This window comes from Neoarius graeffei, chromosome 1 (assembly GCF_027579695.1).
Source record: "Neoarius graeffei isolate fNeoGra1 chromosome 1, fNeoGra1.pri, whole genome shotgun sequence".
NCBI classification, from domain to species: domain Eukaryota; kingdom Metazoa; phylum Chordata; class Actinopteri; order Siluriformes; family Ariidae; genus Neoarius; species Neoarius graeffei.
Genome location: NC_083569.1, coordinates 45614120 through 45634624, shown reverse-complemented (window position 1 = coordinate 45634624; position 20505 = coordinate 45614120). Strand labels below are relative to the sequence as shown.

Genomic DNA, 20505 nt, shown 5'->3' with positions numbered 1-20505 from the left:
AGCCACGGGGCTCGAACCTGGAACCTTCTTGCTGTGAGACGACAGCGCTAACCACTACACCACCGTGCCGCCCCCTGTCAGAAATTAAATCTAATAAATTTATCTTAAAGGGCAAAGTTTAAGTGCAGACAGTGCATGTATGATGTACAGGACAATTTTATTGTAATATACTATATATTGTAAAGAATGGGACAGAGGGATTATTGGGTGTACAATGTCCTTATATCAGAAATGTGTGTTTACAATGGGGGGGATGTGTAATTTTTACATTTCTCAGGGATTTTTTTTTTGGGGGGGAGGGTTTAATTTCAGGTCTTTTGTGTTGTTTTTGAGATGAGAATGCTGGATGACTGTGTGTTTTTGACTCCGAGTTCACAAAGTCTACCGTGATGACTTCAAACAAGTCAAGAGGATGTATTAATCTTGCTCTGCCCCACCGATATTTATGGTCATGAACCACTATTGTATTTTTCCAAGCTAGGTCAGGTCACAATGCTGGGGGGGGGGAGAAAAATGCAATTTGCGTCACTTCAGACTGGTAACATGAACACAGCCTAAAGGGACAAACACAAATCCTCAAAGGTTCTGCCCTACTGACAAACATTTGTAGAGTACTGTGGGTTTTTTTTCTTCCCCCCCCCCCGATAATCAAGGGCAAGGACAGGAGGTCAGGTCTGAGTCTGGTAGGTTGGTCCTACACTATGGGTGACATGCAATGGTACAACTGCTACACCCCCAGCATTCCAGCACAGCTTTTCTTATTAAAAGCAGCTTTGGTTTAGCCACTGTAGTCGATGGGCGTAGCACGAGAGTGTGAGTGAGCTTGTAGACGTGTGGTTTTTGCGTGTAGTGTACTGTATGTTTGTGCCTCCAGTGCTTGGCAGAAGCCTCTCTTTATAAAAAAAAAAAAAAACACCCAAAACAAAACCCTGAAGTGTTTTTATTCTTGGAGTGCTCTGAAACATCTGGCTATTGGTTCAACAGTTATCATACATCTGGGTTAAACACACTTCTTGTTACTATGGTGATGCAGGCACCGAAACACTGTCAGTTTGCTGCTGAAGCACCTATTATATTAGATACACTGCTGTGAGAAGTGATCAGTACATGCAGCTGGGGGATTAAAAATATACTCGTATCTTTGGAAAAAAATATCGTATTTCACTGTTTTTGATAAATGACGAATTGTGATGACCCATACAAGTTGGTGCTTTTTGGCCAAGAGCATAACTCTATCTATTTTGCTGTCCAGTAATATAAACATCATGACTTTGCTATTAATAGGTTCTCTCTGACACTTCCTTGACCTGCTATTCGGAAAGTCATACTTCCCACTTGCGAAGTCAGAATTCCGAGTATGTCCTATTCTATTGCTTTATCATCGGAGCAAAATGAAAACTGGCAGACCCAAGAGTCCTTCTCGTTGCGATTCCTTGTTTTGCTATGGATGGAAAGATATAAACAGCATTGTCAAGTAAAGTGCATGCCGATTACAGCTTGGATTATGCGCACAAACAGCTACCGATAGTTGTGTTGCTAAAAATAAACAATTGCGTACCATCCGCTACTGAAACTGTCCTTTTTTCCACCATGTTGAAAGGTTGAAGGTCATCCAAAGTCGTGTATCAATTATTTCTAACGTTCCCATTCGAACTTGCAAGTTCATGTGGATCTTACAAGTCGGCAACTTGTATTTACCATAATTCCAATAGCGCATCGAGGCGAGGTGAAGGCGTTGGCAGCAGGGTGCTTTTTGGTGCAATGTGGCAGATGAACCCAACAGGGTCAATGGTGCACCACCAGATGGCATGCGGAAGAGCCACTCAAATGGCCAATGGATGGCATCACTCAGCAAGTCAGTTGTCACTGCGGGGCAACTTCCATACCGGTCAGGTTTGTGGCACTTTTGTGCACCACTTGGCATCAGGTCTGGAGGTCCAGAGAAACAACACAACGGGGGCACGACATTTGTTTGTCTTAACTTACTGTGCAAGCGCTTCGCTAGGAAAGGAGAATAAGTCTGGTGCGGGCCTCGCGGCCCATCTGCGTTTCTGCACATCCATCATCGCTAGTGATGGACGGCCGACAACGAGCACATCGAGGCGGTATATGTTAACGTTGAACCTTATAATACTAAGGTTGCAATTAAACTCTCCTAGTTAATTAAGTTCAGAAACCATGTGGGTGTTTCCAGAGCACTCCAGTGATTACTACATCAAGTACTGACGTCTTTTAGCTCCAGGACATGTCTGACCAGTCCTGCTGATGTGGGCGCTCGGTAATCAAGGCCATTTGTTCTACTCTGAGATCAGGGCTTTAGTTGCGTTCCTACCCTCTGCTTGGGTTTGAGAGTTGCGTTTTGGCATGATGTCATGAACTTGCTCAGATTCGAGGTGCATATTATCCCCACGAAGTGCTTAAGAAACATAAAATGTTGTAATCTCTTGATGTCAGGTTTCTCAGACAGATCAGCTGTAATTTCACAGCAACAGCTCCAAATTTTGGTATGAATCATCACGACGACTTCCTGTTATCTGTAGCTTCTGTGTACTTATCTGAGAACATAAGTATTAGGAATCCCTCATACCGTCCACCACCATTGAGAGTGGTCGAAATCTTTGAACGTAGGCAGCACAGTGGCACGGTGGGTAGCGTTGCTGTCTCACAGTTCCAGAGTTCTTGGCTGGATCAGGTTGCTCAGGTTACTGTCTTGATTGGTTATATTCATGTCTCGCACCCTGTGTTCCTGGGATGGCTCTCCGATCGGCCTTGATTTTGACCAAGGTTGGGGGGGTGTGTGAACAAACGAACATTAAAAGTTTTGTGTAAAAAGAGAATATTTGAAGAGGTCTTGTGTAAGAGGTTGGATAATTTTATGCATGTTTTACAGGGTTTGTTTCTCAGCAGATCCTCATGCCTTTTTGTGAGGCTCTTGCTTCTGTAACATCAGGATCCATCCTTTTTGGAATAAGATCATGTTTTCCTTATCAGTCAAGTGCCTTATCATCACGTTCTATGCGTGACCAGTGTCAGAGTTGCTTTAATCACTTCTGGCTGGGAGGACTTCCTGACTGATGTCATTTCGTTTTTAAAGGTCCTTCCAAACACGTTGATTTTTTAGATTACTCTGAAGGTCAGTAGCTGTACTAAAGGCCATAAAAAGAAAAGGCTTCAGCAGCACATCTTCACCGAGGCTGTTGTCTCGAATGTAACACGATCGGTTAATTCAGCTACATGATCTCTCCTCGATTAGGATGAGCTTTGTGCCCAGTATTAAAATAGTGTCCGAAGCAGCACAGTTCCTGTGGGAAAGAGTAACTCAATACCGTGAGCTTTGTGCGTTTTGGATTGGGGTGTGAAGGTGGGGGAACCTTTTGAAAAACATTTCCGTACCCACCGGTGAGACCAATTGCTGCTCAATGCCGGCCCGTACCAGGATTATTTCTTAAGAACACAGGGGTCATCAACTGCCGCAATGCGGTCCGGATGCAGCCCCAGCAAAGTCTGCCAACAAGCTGAACTGAATACTTGAAGAAAAAGTACTGGAGCCGTGCCAATAAATAAATATATTAAACCTTGTTTTCTAAACATGAGCCAGCTTCTGTTGTAGTCGACCTAATCGCATTATAAATTATGTAGCTGAAGGTAGCTCATCAGCCCAGAGACTAGCGACAGGGCTGAAGATTTTCTCTTTATTCTTTCTTTTTTTTTAAATATCGTCTTATGTCTGTCTCGTGAGCCGGCATGACCTGTTTGCATTGTTGGCTTTTTTTTTCCTTTTTCTTCTAAACAACATATTTAAAAATGAACGGATAAAGATGTAAGCGCTTATTTCAAAACCGACTTGTCTCATGGCACGAGTCAAGTGTTCACAAAACCTAACCATTTCCGATCGTCTTAGCTATAAACCCCAGCACGTTTGTGTCGGTTTGTCTTTTTGTCATTTCCGTCTGTCTGCTGTAATTACTTAAAGTGCCATTCCACCATTGGATGTATTCTTTGGCATAAAATACAGTATATTTTGACAACGTATAAATGGTATCACTAGATAGAGAAATCTTTTAGCTTCAAAATGATATATCAAACATAATTTTTTGACAACGACAAGTATATTAATTTTGCGACCAAAGTCGCCTACCCTCTTAATTTCCGCGTGATGTCATCGGCAGGTTCCCCTTCTTGTGTACCACGTGACGTGTGACGTGGCACATCTCAGCAATGGCGGATAGAACGCGATAAAAATAATACCAATAAATCTACTGTAGCTAATACCAATAAATCTAGCTAACTGAAAGATTAACTCAAAATTTTTCGCAATTTTTTTGGCCCCCATATACGAGGAGAAATGACTCTCTCACTTTGGCCTGGTCTAAAAATAGACCGACACGTGGTACACAAGAAGGGGAACCTGCCGATGACATCACGTTTCACTACCACGCGGAAATTAAAAGGGTAGGTGACTTTGGTCGCAAAATTAATATACTTGTCGTTGTCAAAAAATTATGTTTGATATATCATTTTGAAGCTAAAAGATTTCTCTGTCTAGTCATGTTGTCATAAAATGTATTGTATTTTATGCCAAAGAATACATCCAATGGTGGAATGGCACTTTAAGATCTCAGACACTTTTAAGCATAAGCAGGACCAATTAACCTGATTCTCCTCTGGACAGATTGGATGAAGTGTTATGGAGGCTCTTCTTTGTGAAAAGTCCATAATTTTTTTTTTTAAATTTTATGTTATTAGCTTCTGCATCAATCCTAAAATCAATAAAATAAGTAATAAAAGACCTTTACAAGTTCAAGAACGGAGGAGGAAAAAAAAGAAAGAAACAGATATACGTATGGCAGGGTAACCGCGTTAGCCAATGACTGTCGGTCCAAGGTATTTAAAAAAAACAAAAAAAAAAACCCTATTATAAATGAAGTACGTAGTCTACCCTTCACTGGCTTCCAGTAAGCTACAGAATTGACTTTAAAGTATTGCTGCTGGTGTACAAATCTCTAAATGGTACAGGGCCCAATTACCTCTCTGATATGTTGCAGCGGCCTAACCCTATCAGATCTACCAGATCGCAGCAGCAAAATTTACTGGTGAAACCTGTTGTTAAAACAAAGTGTGGTGAAGCAGCTTTTAGCTACTATGCAGTACAGCTATGGAAGCAACTGCCAGAGGACATAAAAAATGCTCCTGCTGTTGGCAGCTTCAAATCTAGGTTAAAGACCAAGCTGTTCTCAGATGCTTTCTGCTAACTGATTAATATCATCATCTTTACATGTTTTAAACTTTACTTAACTTTTACAGTCTCTGCATGTTTTAAACTTTACTTAACTTTTATTCTATTTTATTCTGCTGGTTTTTTTTTACTGAACTTTTACTTCATTTTATTATTTTATTTCTACTATTGTTTAATTCTTATTTTTTTCTCTCTTCTTCCCCCTTTATTTTATGTAATTTTATTTTCTATTGTTTACTGTTTTGCTTTTACTTCTGTAAAGCACATTGAACTGACACTGTGTATGAAATGCGTAATATAAATAAACTTGCCTTGCCTTACCGACAACATATCAACAGGCCACAAACAAGCCTGGAGTGAAAAGACCAGGGCTGGATGGTGTACCTGGGCTTAGAAGGTCAAAGCCCCCAATTCTTCCCAAGATGAAAAGGCACCAGTGCAAGTGGCATGATGTCGAATGCCTTAAGGCGGGATATTTTTTATTTTTATGGAACCACAAAAATGAACAGCATCACCAGTAGTGTGTGTAAAAGTACACAGAATGGTATGAAGAAATGAGGCTGGGGGGCTGAATTCTTTCTAGCCCAGACTGTAGAGTCATGCACCCCCGTCATCATCGAGTGAAACGCCCCTTAGATTTAATCTCCATTTGGGCTAATGTTTTTCAGGCCGCTTTAATGACGCATCAGCAGTGATTTGAGAAGCTGCTCCTGAAATACAGGTGTGGATGTAATGAAATTGACAATTTACTCTGTCATTTATTTTTTTAAAACATTTTTTTAGAATGCATTTTGGAGGAGAAACTAATTTAACAATTATTCCACAAAATCGAGTCATTCATGAGCTGATAGCCGGCAAGGTGTGTAGCACCGAGTTGGCTATAAGCCATGTACGACGAGCTTGAATGGAATAATTTATTTTAGTATATCCACATTCACTGGATTTTAAGAAACGGAGCATTTCTAATTTAATTTTTTTGCAAATTTCAATAAATAAAAACGTCATACAAAACGTCCGATAAAATCATTTTCAGCTTAGGCGGACTTCTTAAAAGCCTATCGATAGCTGTGCAAATTGACTTTTTTTAGTGTTGCTTTTTTGTAGAAAGTGCTGTCTTGCTCTTGTGCCGAGGTATAGAATAGCGTTAGACGTTTAAGTCTTCATCATTTCAGTCATGTAATTTTCAAACTTCGTTCTTTGAGCTTTTGAACCAGTCTAAAAAAAATTCAACAAACTTTAATGCTTAAAGATGAAGAATGTAAACAAATCGGCGAAATGACAGGAGCAATTTGTGAAAAAGGCTATAATCATAATCCTTGGGGGGGGGAAATGTTATTTACCAGCTGGGAGGTCCGTATCGTGAAATACAGTGACCGAGGTCTTGAAGGGCCGATGTCAGTATTCAAGGCCGAGGTCACGGTATTTCACCATACGGACCGACCTTAAGCTGGTAAATAATATATTTATTTTTTTCTTTACCAAATTCTAACAGAAAACGAGAACGCCCGAAAGGGAAAACCGAGCCGAGGCGCCATTTTGAATCCTCATTCACGGCTGTAATGCAAATGGCTTCCTCCTCGGTATACAAGTGCACTTCCATGGCAGGAAAAAAAACTACATTTTGCCGCCTATGTAGTCCCCTATTTATACAAATAGGAGTCATTCAGGATTCAGCCATGTTTTTGCTCGGCGTTAGCAACAGTTAGAGGTTTTTATCTTTCTCCTGAAATGTTTTCTTTTATTTCTTCTTCCTCAGGGTAGTAAAACTCGCTTTCGCTGTGAACACTGTCGTTATCGCTATCCATGCTGTAAAATTAATGCTATTTTCCTGAGAAATGCTGGCAAAAATTTACAAGATTTTTGATCATCTTATAAATAAATCTTATAAAAAAAAGATAAATGTTGACAAAAAATGCTACTATGTTTGTTGCTGTGAACGAGCGAGTCGCCAGAGGTCCGTAACCGGGGTCCGTAACTGGGGTCTGTATCGTAGGATACGGACCCACTCGCCAGCCAATCAGAGCGCAGGATTTGATGGAAACCGCACTGCGAAAAAAATAAATACATGTTCTTACCATCAAATACCTTCATTCCATATATATATATTTTTTTTTTTTTTGTATTTTTTGGGATTTTATTTTCAAATAGTTTTTATTTCATTCTCGGTTGGTTCAGCAACACCCTCTGCCATTTTGTTTTTCTCTACTCACAGTATATGAGCCGATATCCTAGTAGTAGAGTAGCCAATCAGCACAGGCGATTGCTCATATCCAGTGAATGTGGATAGAATAAAAGCAGACAGACATTATCTAATCAAGGCACAATTTACACCAGATGACAGAACTGTAAGTTTCTTGTTTTTGGTTAGAGAAGGAGTTACAGCCACCTTATTTATCATGTTTGCATTTTTTGGAGGGAACATGGCGTGAACCCAGTAGGGTACTAGGAAAGCAGCAGGAGCGATTTAATAGTGTGTGTGTGTGTGTGTGTGTGTGTGTTTTTTAAATCAGATGCTGGTCTGTAAGAGTTTCAAGGTCTGTAAGAGGCACTTCCTTGAAATTCCGTCATTTAAAGCATTGTTAGCTAGCTGTGAACAGTCCAGTCAAGTTTATTTGTATAGCGCTTTTAACAGTAAACATGGCGCAAAGCAGCTTTACAGAATTTGGACGACTTAAAACACGAGCTAATTTTATCCCTAATCTATCCCCAATGAGCAAGCCTGTGGCGACGGTGGCGAGGAAAAACTCCCTCAGACGACATGGGGAAGAAACCTCGAGAGGAACCAGACTCAAAAGGGAACCCATCCTCATTTGGGCAACAACAGACAGCATGACTATAACATTAACAGTCCTAACATAAAGTCAGCTTCGTTGATGCTATAAACCCCCACCGACGGAAACCCGAGCGCAAAACCGTTCACGACAACCGCAGTCCCAAAGTCAGCAAGTCAACTGCAGTCCCCAGCCACAAAAGCACCACTGCAAGAGTCCAGAGCGTCCTCCAGGCGCGACCCCCAACTGTCCACATGGGGCCGTCCTCCACAGGAGCGATGCGATGAGACTCCAACCAGACACAGGGCACCAGGATGGATCAGGCAGGTCCGAGGAGCAGAAGAGGTCAGCACCTCGATCTCAGGATTAACATGTAACAGATTTGGGGGGGGAAGAGAGAGAAAACACAGGTTGTTAGGTATGCCCAATGTCACCTGAATAAGTAGGAACAGTATACATATTGCACTGAGTACAAGCAGGGACTCCGGCAGCTAGCTATGACAGCATAACTAAAAGGGGAGAACCAGAAGGTAACACAGGCATGAGAGAGCCCCGGGACATAAAGCAGCAGCCACTACACCGTCAACAAACTCGAGTGAGCAAGCGAGTGGGGACTGACAGCATCCATACATCCCAGTTTACCACAACACTCTATGTCTGAGGACCCTCCAGATCTGCACCAGATCTGAACAGATGCTTCATGACTTAATGGCGTCACCACTAAAATGCACCTGCAGTGAAAGTGTACCGGATGCTGTCGTGTCAAAGCAGCTTCCATGCCACAGTCAGTTCTTTTCTGTGCTAAAGGGGGAAAAAAGTCATTTCAAGCCTCATGAGTGAACAGAATGTTTTTGCAGAAGTATGCATGACCGAGTCGCAGTCCGTGTGCTGAGTCACACTCTGTGTCTGGACTGTGACCGAGGCGGTTTTTAGGACTCGTTCGCCTCCTTGGGCGTATCCTGTCGAGTTCCGAAAACAAGCAGAGTGAGAAGAAATCAAGAGAGATTTGTCCCACTAAGCGAGGATCAGCCGTGTTGGAGAGAAACTGCAATATAGTAATGAATAAGTTTTTCCTGGATGCTTAGTGTTTCACAGATGTGATCTATTACTTTTATTCCTGAAATATAAGTGTCTTCACTGTGAAAGGATTGTTGGAATGCACTCCTCTTGACTCGAGCGGACCTTTTGTCTCCCTCTAGGCTCGGTTTTTGGTTACTGCACCGTTTTATCTGGGTGTATTTCAGTTGTATGTATATTAACGCCACGCATTCTAATACACCTGGGTCTTAAATCGAAACGGTAGAAAGGCAGTAACGCCTGTACTGAAGCACGACTGTATGGAAGCGTCGCTCTACTCTCCTCTACTCTCTCCTCAGCCGGCTGCAGTGCCCCTTTCTCCCCGTCGGCATGGCGACGACGTCGATGACGAAGATGACGGGGACCTGAATAAGACTCTGGGAGTGCAGCGCTTCCAGCAGATCCTTTCCCCAGCACCGCGGTTACCTGCCGATCAGCACCGCACCTTCAACCAAGAGGACGTAGAAGGTAAGATCACCAGCACTTCTTCCTCCACAAGGAAACGGTCCTTTATGATCTCGTCATGTCCTGCATGTTGTTTATTAACACGGATGAAATCCGTCTCGTCACAAAGCACTCTTTTTACACCATACATCGTGTTTTGTTTTATTTTAAATCCACCCTAAAGCTATAAATGGGTTTTTTTTAATATTATTTATTTATTTTTAAAATAATTGTTAATCTTTTGCACCTTTTGTATTTTTTAAATGTTAAGTCTGTCTGTATCATGTAGTTCAGTAATGGCCCGGTCCCACTATAACTATACAGTAAATAAATCAGTCCACTGTAGTTTGTGGTCGGTGGTCACACCAGACCGGATAACAATACCTATAGCTCAGGCCTGGGTTTATCCATATCGGTGAGATTGCTTCTGGAACGATTTTTCCAGGCCTGGACCTGATCCGATACAACATCTGACCAATCAGGTAATTGTTTACATGACGTTGTCTGAACACATACCATTTATTTTTTTTTCCCTGGGTATATTTGTACATCCTTGTTGCATCATGAAGTCGCGGAATACAGACTCACGGAAAATAAATATAATACAAAGCACGGATCTTTTATTCCCGGATGTGTGTGGGTTCCCCCCCCCCCATGAAATATCAATAGTAAATGAATAAAGGAAAGCTATAAATGCAAGGCAAGGCAAGTTTATTTATATAGCACATTTCATACACAATGGCAGTTCAATGTGCTTTACAGAAGTAAAAACAAAAACAGTAAACAATAGAGAAATAAAATTACATAAAATAATTTTATTTTTATTCTAAAACAATTTATTAAAAGAATTAAAAGAAAATAATAAGAATTAAACAATAGTAGAAATAAAATAATAAAATGAAGTAGAAATAGGAGGAGAAAAAAAAGAAACCAGCAGAATAGAATAAAGAATAAAATAGAATAAAGTTAAAATTAAAGTAAATTTAAAAATGCAGAGAAAGTAAAAATTATAAAAAAAAGAAGACAATATTAATTATTTAACAGAAAGCATCTGAAAACAGCTTGGTCTTTAACCTAGATTTAAAACTGCCAACAGCAGGAGCATTTTTAATGTCCTCTGGCAGTTGGTTCCATAGCTGTACTGCATAGTAGCTAAAAGCTGCTTCACCACACTTTGTTTTAACAACTGGTTTTAATAGTAAATTTGTCTGTTTTGATCTGGTAGATCTGATTGGGTTAGGCCGCTGCAACATATCAGAGAGGTAATTGGGCCCTGTACCATTTAGAGATTTGTACCGTATACCAGCAGCAATACTTTAACATCAATTCTGTAGCTTACTGGAAGCCAGTGAAGGGACCTTAGAATTGGAGTAATGTGCTCTGTTCTTTTTGTTCGTGTGAGAACCCTCGCCGCTGCATTTTGAACCAGCTGAAGTCGTTTGATGGTCTTTTTTGGCAGGCCTGTGAAAAGGCCATTGCAGTAATCAACCCTACTAGAGATGAAGGCATGTATTAGTTTTTCCAGATCATTTTTTGACATAAGTCCTCTTAGTTTGGAAATGTTTTTAGGTGATAAAATGCCGTTTTAGTGATTGCTTTCATGTGACTGTCAAAGTTTAGCTCGCTGTCAATGAAAACACCAAGATTTTTAACCATTTCTTTAGTTTTCATCCCTTTTGTGTCAAGAATAGTGGTAATCTTGAGTCTTTCATCTTTTTTTCCAAATAGAATTACTTCTGTTTTATCTGTGTTCAGCTGAAGAAAATTTTGTGACATCCAGCTATTGATTTGGTCGATACACTGGTAGAGACATTCAAGGGGGGCATAATCATTAGGTGATAGAGCAAAATAAATTTGGGTGTCATCTGCATAGCAGTGATACAAAATTGAATTTTTATTGATTTTTGAAATGCAGGTAAGATATATTTTAATTATCTATTTTGTATCCTTTTTTTAATTATATTTCCGTAGTCCGTGAACTATCTGTATTTTGTCAACCACCGGAGTGTGTGCATGGGTTGTTTTGAAGTCCAGGCTGTACAGTATGACCCGGAATAATGTGTTACTACTTGGAAAAAGCTTCCATGACTATTCCTAAATTGCATGCATTTATTTCCCTGAGCAGCAGGATTATAGTCGGGATTATAGTTGTGGTATGACTGCTCCAGACTGGAACTAAATTCAGGCATAGTTGTAGTTATAGGTATTGGTGTGATGGGACGGGGCCCTAAAAGTTTTTATTTCTGAGCCACATCAAAAATGTTATGATGGACATTGGCGCTTTTTCTCGTGCAATTTTCAGGCCACCGCCACTTGCCCCTGCACATCCATCACCCGCTATCCAAACGGCTGCCTTCTGAGAGCCGGGGGAAAAAGAGCGGGCGCAAAAAGAAGAGCGGGAGGAGGCGGGGCTCGGCCAGCAGCGGCGGCGCTCCCACTATCGAAGAGGATGAACAAGAGGAGGAAGTAGAGGAGGACCAGTGCAGTCCACAGGATGGAGAAGGCAACATCACTACATCTACACCAGACAACGATACAGACGCTGACACGGAGCCAGTGCAGGTATCCACACACACTGCACACACTCCTACAGGATGTCCCCCCAATCCTGACCATCGGTGACTCCATCCTTGTTTCCCCCACAGTTCTTTGTGTGTGACGAAGACTCTAATGGCACTACTGTGGTCAACACTTGCCAGGATACTCCAGCGCGCCAGCTCTCTGTTGTCCCCGAGTCAGCCCTACACAAGAGCACCTCTCACCCTGAGGACGTCACTGCAACTGAGTAAGCGAGCACACACACATGCAGTGTCTTGCAAAAGTATTCATCCCCCTTGGTGTTTGTCCTGTTTTGTCGCATTACAAGCTGGAATTAAAATGGATTTTTGGAGTGGTAGCACCATTTGATTTACACAACATGCCGACCACTTTAAAGGTGCACATTGTTTTATTGTGACACAAACAATAATTAAAATGAAAAAACAGAAATCTGGAGTGTGCATAAGTATTCACCCCCTTTCGTATGAAACCCCTAAATAAGAGCTGCTCCAGCCAATTCACTTCATAAGTCACATAATTAGTTGATTAAGATCCACCTGTGTGCAATTAAAGTGTCACATGATCTGTCACATGATGTCTGTATAAATCAACCTGTTCTGGAAGGACCCTGACTCTGCAACACTACTAAGCAAACAACATGAAAACCAAGGAGCCTCCAAACAGGTCAGAGACAAAGTTGTGGAGAAGTATAGATCAGGGTTGGGTTATAAAAAAATATCCCAAACTTTGAATATCCCAGTGAGCACCATTAAATCCATTATAGCACAATGGAAAGAATATGTGTAGAATATGTATGTATAGATCAGGATATTTTTTGGGGGGGGGGTTTCACAATATGTTTGTCATTTTCTTATTTTCTCCCCATAAGACACATACAGTAACAATACAACATTTTGACCAAAGATACATACATTATATCTAGTATACACAACTTGCATCATCTTTAAATAAAATAAAATTATTGGTTTTCATCCATCCATCCATCCTTAGTAATGTTCATGTATGGTTCCCAAAGCTGAATAAAGTCCTTCTGCTTGCCCTTAGCGATAAAAGTTAGTCTCTCCAGCCCGATACAGGTAGATAACTCCTTTATCCACATTCCCATTGATGGAGCGTCCATACTCTTCCACCGTAGTGCAATAACTCTCCTGGCTTGAAGAAGTCCAAAGTCCAGAAGTTTAGTTTGTTTCAAGGTTTGTACAAAGTCTTTTGGATGTATTCCAAGTACACAGAGTTTGGCATTTAAAGGGACTTTGGTGTTAAACATCTCTGACAAACATTTTACAACATCCTTCCAGAAGTTGTGAGATTTTTGGACAGTCCCACAGACCGTGAAATAGAGTACCTTTCTCATCCAAAAATTTAGTGCAAATATTTGGAATATTAGCAGACATATGATGTAACTTGATAGGAGTTATGTACATTGTCATTAACCACTTATATTGGAGTAATTTTAATCTTGTATTTATTGTCTATTTTTTTGTGTGCTTTCAAACAAGCATCATTCAGTATAGATCAGGGTTAGATTATAAAAAAATCCCAAACTTTGACTATCCCAGGGAGCAACATTAAATCCATTGTAGCAAAATGGAAAGAATATGGCACCACTACAAACCTGACAAGAGAAGGCCACCCACCAAAACTCACAGACCGGGCAAGGAGGGCATTAATCAGATATGCAACAAAGACACCAAAGATAACACTGAAGGAGCTGCAAAGATCCACAGCGGAGATGGGAGTATCTGTCCATAGGACCACTTTAAGCTGTACACTCCACAGAGTGGGGCTTTATGGAAGAGTGGCCAGGAAAAAGCCATTGCTTAAGAAAACACGTTTGGAGTTTGCCCAACAGCATGTGGCAGACTCCCCAAACACATGGAAGAAGATTCTCTGATCAAATGAGACTAAAATTGAACTTTTTGGCCATCATGGGAAATGCCGTGTGTGGCGCAAACCCAACACAACTGAGAACACCATTCCTACAGTGAAGCATGGTGGTGGCAGCATCATGCTGTGGGGATGTTTTTCATCTACAGGGACAGAAAAGCTGGTCAGGATTGAAGGAAAGATGGATAGCACTAAATACAGGGCAATTCTGGAGGAAAATCTGTTTGTGTCAGCCAGAGGTTTGAGACTGGGATGAAGGTTCACATTCCAGCAGGACAATGACCCTAAACATACTGCTAAAGCTACACTGGAGTGGTTTAAAGGGAAACATTTAAATGTCTTGGAATGGCCTAATCAAAGCCCAGACCTCAGTCCAGTTGAGAATCTGTGGCATAACTTGAAGATTGCTGTACACCAACGCAACCCATCTAACTTGAAGGAGTTGGAGCAGTTTTGCCTTGAGGAATGGGCAAAAATCCCAGTGGCTAGATGTGCTAAGCTAATAGAGACATACCCCAAGAGACTCACAGCTGTAATTGCAGCAAAAGGTGGCTCTCCAAAGTATTGACTTTTTTTGGGGGGGGTGAATACCTATGCACACTCCAGATTAGGTTTTTTTTTTTCATCTTAATTATAGTTTGTGTCTCAATAAATTGACAATTTTCACCTTTAAAGTGGTAGGCATGTTGTGTAAATCAAATGGTGCTAAGCCTCCAGCAATCCATTTTAATTCCAGCTTGTAATGTGACAAAACAGGACAAACACCAAGGGGGATGAATACTTTTGCAAGACACTGTGTTAACATGTGGAAAAGGGGTATAATGTGCCACCTTTAAATCAGACCAACATAATGGACTCCATGGTGCCACCATTGTCTCCTTTTTACATTCTGAATCTGCAAATGTGATCCGGTTCTCTTCTCTCACATTTCCAGTTTACAAATTCACATGAAGTCACTCCAGAGTGATTTTACTAAGCATATTTTATTCATGTTTGGTTCAATCCCTAGCTCGGCTGTCACCTGTTTATTAAAAAGATACACCCTGTTAGTAGTGTTCAAATAGCTTATTTGTTTTATACAATTTTTTTTTCTTAGGTCAACAAAACTCTTGAGAAAATATTGTGGCCATGCAAAAGCAGAAATAACCACGAGAGTGGGTGGGGTCTGGGCTACGCACACAGCTTGAGCTCTTCTGTCTCTGGCCTTGTTCAAATGTGCATTTACATGTTAAATATTCAGGTTGGACTCTATCTTCATCCTCTGTAGCGATGGCGTGTGTGTCCATCCCAATGGCGGGAGAGCATCCGTTCCGTCAGGGTTCCTGCTCATGTCTCCTGATGCCAGCTCGAGGTTGGCTCGTAGCTACGACCTGCAGGAGCGCCGGCGCACGGGAGATGTGACAGCCACTCAACTGACACATTACCAACACATGCCGACTGATGAAAGCGAGGCACAGATGTTGGCCACTGTCGACTTAGACGGCATGAAGAGTAAGTTGTGTGTGTGAGGTAGATCAAAGCATGACGTGAATGCCCAGGCAACATGAGTTAAATGTTCTGTGACTGTCGGTCATGTGCTCTCAGACATTCTCGGGGACAGCTGTTGTTTTCTTGTTGCTGTCTGACCTGTTTTTCATATTAATACAAAAGCGTGTTTGATCTGCAGGCTTTTTGTTTTTTTTTTATTGAATAAATGACAGTGTTTTCACTTTATCTGATCATTTCTGGCAGTGATTCAGGAATTTAGGCAATTTGTAAGCATGCGAAGCTTCCCACACTATTTGGACACACTTCCATTACATTTGTATTGTTCTTGTTTGTGTGTGTGAGAGACAGAGAGAGAGAGAGAGAGAGAATAAGAAGGAGTGGTGTATACCAGGCAAATGAACAATAGTTCGCTTTGACTTTGCTCTGAAGACAGGATGAGGTATGTCTTTACACCAGAAGACTGAGGCAAGAGTTTAGATCAGATGCAGTAACAGCTTCAGGGTTGAGATGTATGGCTTGCATATCGATTGTAGCTAATCTCATCACCATAACCTAACCTCGGGTACGTATTATTAATTTAACCTTTCTAGGCATGGTTATAAAGGTCGCACAGTCTCTCCTATTACTCACTATGGCTGACTACTCCTCCTTTCAGGTCACCGGTTTGAAGATGTCCCTGGCGTGCGGCGTCACCTGGTCAGGAAGTGCAGTAAGGGGCAGGTGGTTCATATCAGCAAGGACTACAAAGAGCCCAGCGGCCGCAGCCGCAAACTGGACAGAACCCCGCACGAGGTGAGTCCCTTTCTTTCTTTTTTTTCTGTGATATTTTACATATAATCGTCCTGCACTTTATAGAGGAAGTAAAAGTAAGAGGCTCTCCAGGTACGGCTGCTCGAGTGCTTTGGGACACCAGTGGTTTTTACAAACTCCGCTTCAAACATCACACCTCTGTGCGTCTTGTGTGTGTTCAGATGCCACTAATAATAATAATAATAATAATAATAATAATAATTTCAATTTATATAGCGCCTTTCACAAACCCAAACCCACGGTACACACACGAGGACTGATGGTGTATTTATTTATTTTATGTCAGGACAATTGTATGGTTTTAGAGGTCAGCTTTGTGTAAATAAATATCAGACTTTTTTTATTATTAAAAAAAAAACTCGTTGTCGTTTTTGCCGTACTTGCATCGCAGGAGCCTGGAGTATGGATTCAAGTGAGCGCTTTTAACAAACCATAATTTATCGCTCTGTTCCATGAGCGCCTGAGACCCATAACCTGCCTGACCTTCAATCAAATTGCGGTTTTGAAACGAGCCCAAAAACAATTTTAGTCAGATAATGCAGTGTTTACAGTACACTATGACATTATGGGTTCATTAGTTGCAATTTTAAACCCCAAGTCCTAATTTTTACTCATGATATCAGAATTGAGTGCAAAAGTTTGTGCACCCGTCAGGCAAAGATGAAGAAATCAATTTGTCTGTTTTTTGTTTTTTTTTGGGGGGGGGGGGTGTCCCTCCCTTTAGGTTCCTTTATCATCATGGACAAACTTTCAGCTCTCTCTAACCCGTACGACGTACTTCCTGACGCAATATCTTTTCCATTTTCCAAGATTGCTTAACCAGTATTTGCAAGTTCTTCTTGACTTATCTGGTATAACAACCAGTTCTCTCACTGCCACCTTCAAAAATCAGGATCATGACACTCTGATTTTTTTGCATTAGGTTTCGGATTCTTGTCACAAGAGGCATCTACGTTTCACTTTAATATTTTGGAATCTTGTTTATTAATTGTAGATACATTGATAAAACGTGATCACGTTTCATTTTCAGAGATTTAAAAATCACGTAAACGGGGATGTGAACTTTCGCCTCAGGTTGTAACCATGAGATTTTTTTTCAGTGTACTGTTAGACAGGGGTACAGATGTAAATGATTAGATGAAAACTATGATCTGTCATTAACCCTGTACAGTGTGTGCTGTGTGTCAGTTTATTGCTGTGTTTAGGCTCAAATGCAACTTTTAGTAAAGCGATATTTATACATCAACCTCAAAAATCTTAAACCAGTGAAATCGCGAGTCTTCTTGAAGTGTAAGTGTTTTGAGTTTGAATTGTCTGAGTTCACTCTCAGGTGTTTGTGGAGCTGAACGAGCTGGTGATGGATAAGAATCAAGAGATGCAGTGGAGAGAGACGGCTCGCTGGATCAAGTTTGAGGAGGACGTCGAGGAGGAAACGGACCGCTGGGGCAAACCTCACGTAGCCTCGCTGTCCTTCCGCAGCCTCCTGGAGCTGCGTAGGACCATCTCGCACGGTACACACACACACGTTCTCGTCATCTCGGTACAGTCACTCTGATGCGTGTTGATCATGAGACTAGACCGAGAGAGTTGTGTATGTGGGCAGGCGTTGTACTCCTGGACCTGGACCAAAGGACGCTGCCTGGCATCGCTCATCAGGTGGTGGAGCAGATGATCATCTCCGACCAGATCCGAGCGGAAGACCGAGCCAATGTGCTCCGAGCTCTGCTACTCAAACACAGGTCAGCACAAACACTCACAAAGATAAAGGGGATAGAAACAGTTCCTGAGAGGGAAGTAGATGTAGAAATAAATATATATATAGGTCCGTCTCAGAAACTGGTCTCTCATTTGGGACATTATGGTCAAAAAATAAATTTTCTAATTTTACTATTTTTTTTGCATTTACCTAACACTCAATGTTTCTTTTGTCATGTTTAATAAGAATAAAGATAGTATCTTGCTTTATCTGGCCTCCACTGTGGGAAATCTTTTTGATTACAATTCAAATGCTTTTGCAAAATTGATTTCCATATAAAATAACTCCATCATGAAGAATTAAAGCCTCTCCTTCACAGATGAGTGAAAATATTGAATAAATTTCCTCTTTTTGATTGCTTGGGTTAAAAATGCCAAGTTATGATGACTGAATTGATTATTCACTTAAATATGAATAATATGATACATTTTGGGGATTTGATATGGCGAAATAGGACACAATGGAAAAATCAAGAACACACCGGAAAGATGAGAATAAAGGCGGTGGTAAAAGAAGAGCGACTGTACCGGCTGAAGGTCGCGTGGGTCTCTGCTGCGGCACGCGAGCAACGGGACATCACTACCGCACCGCACGGAGCGCGAGGCGGGGGCGGGGCAAAACGACTGGCCGTAGATTCTATCAAAAGTTCAATCTAAATTGACCATGGTTGCAAAATATTGGCCAAAAATACGCAAACACTACGAAATATGAAAGTAAGATGAAAAAGAAACATTCTATTGCCTTATACTGCAAGACTAAAACAAAATAAAACCGTCAAAACTCACCTTTTCAGTGATAACGTCCGAACAGATCACCCGCGTAACAGAAAGACCGCAAATGGAAGCACGATCAACTTCTAACTGTTGGAGTGGAAAATTCCATTCTACACATGCAAATTGTTAATGTGTGTCCTTCCCCACACACAAATAACATGCTACGGTAACAAATAGACCACAACTCATTTTATAGCTCAAAGAAACATATTCTATACCTAACTTTCAGCTTCCGTTTTAAAAAACAAAATCGCAGATTTATAACTAAATGTTTATATGGTGTAGTGATTTTAAGTTCCTACTTTTGGTGAGGTAGTGACCTTGACCCTGAGGCTTTCCGTTTAGATCAAAACACACGATCGTATTGGTTTTGGGTCTGCGGAAAATGGAGTTACGACGGTGATCAAATATTTTGCATGATGTTTTATTGCGGTTATGATTATTCTGTGAGTGCACCAATCCTTAGGTGTATAAAGTTACAACTTAAAATACAATTACTGATAACTGTAGACCTTTCAGTGGACTACAACCTTTTTAAGGGAATGCGATGGAGTCAACCATTTATCATGTCCCAGATCAAGCCGCCATTTTTCCACAAATTTGCAGAATTTTTGCCAAATTCTGAATAGAGTATTCACATTCAAAGATTTAGTTTTATCTGTATTATTTCTTTCATCATTTTATTTCAAATTAAAACCAACATCACCATTCAAAACTGTATAGTTTATTGACTGAGTATATTTAGTGGGGTACCCACACAGTACCCAGTTTCTGAGACAGACCCATCTCATTATCTCTAGCTGCTTTATCCTTCTACAGGGTCGCAGGCAAGCTGGAGCCTATCCCAGCTGACTACGGGCGAAAGGCGGGGTACACCCTGGACAAGTCACCAGGTCATCACAGGGCTGACACATAGACACAGACAACCATTCACACTCACATTCACACCTACGGTCAATTTAGAGTCACCAGTTAACCTAACCTGCATGTCTTTGGACTGTGGGGGAAACCGGAGCACCCGGAGGAAACCCACGCGGACACGGGGAGAACATGCAAACTCCACACAGAAAGGCCCTCGCCGGCCACGGGGCTCGAACCCAGACCTTCTTGCTGTGAGGCGACAGCGCTAACCACTACACCACCGTCCCGCCCCTGAGACAGACCCATATATATATATATATTTTTTTTCATTATCTAAAGAACTTTTTGATTACTGTATCGAAATATTCTTGCTTGTGACTGAGTACTGGGGAAAAAAATCCCACTAAGTGGTATCATTGGTGAGAGTGGATGGCGTGAACAAAACTGTTAAAGAATCCTGGACCTAAAAAATCATGGTCCTCCAGGATATTCTTCACAGAGCCCTGGGGGAACCAAATCACTTCTTCTGTTGTATCACACTAAAGAAACTTTTCTGACATGTTAAGTTTCATCTTCGTCAACTTTCTTGGAAGAGGTTATGTTTTCCTTTCTGTCTGTTTGTCTGTTCCCAACGTAACACAAAAAGTACTGAACAGATTTTGCTGAAATTTTGAGAAAATGTGAGCTATGGGCCAAGGAACAGTTGATTTAGATTTTGATGCAAATCTGGATATGTGGATCCATGATTTTTATTGTTTTATTATTATTATTTTTGTCTGTTCCCAACGTAACTCAGAAAGTAGTGAACAGATTTTGATGAAATTTGGTGTACAGCTTTAGTAT

The 20505-nt window shown here is 41.1% G+C and overlaps 1 protein-coding gene across 3 annotated transcripts in view; it reads left to right on the top strand.

Moving 5' to 3' along the window:
* The window catches only part of slc4a2a (solute carrier family 4 member 2a), a 117835-nt gene that overhangs the window by 54255 nt on the left and 43075 nt on the right, over positions 1–20505 (top strand). For all 3 annotated transcript variants that reach the window (XM_060932630.1, XM_060932621.1, XM_060932612.1), the window contains 7 exons: positions 9384–9552; positions 11831–12090; positions 12174–12313; positions 15242–15465; positions 16118–16254; positions 17603–17783; positions 17876–18011. In XM_060932630.1, coding sequence (XP_060788613.1) covers positions 9384–9552; positions 11831–12090; positions 12174–12313; positions 15242–15465; positions 16118–16254; positions 17603–17783; positions 17876–18011 — 1247 coding nt within the window. The remainder of the gene's footprint in view (positions 1–9383; positions 9553–11830; positions 12091–12173; positions 12314–15241; positions 15466–16117; positions 16255–17602; positions 17784–17875; positions 18012–20505) is intronic.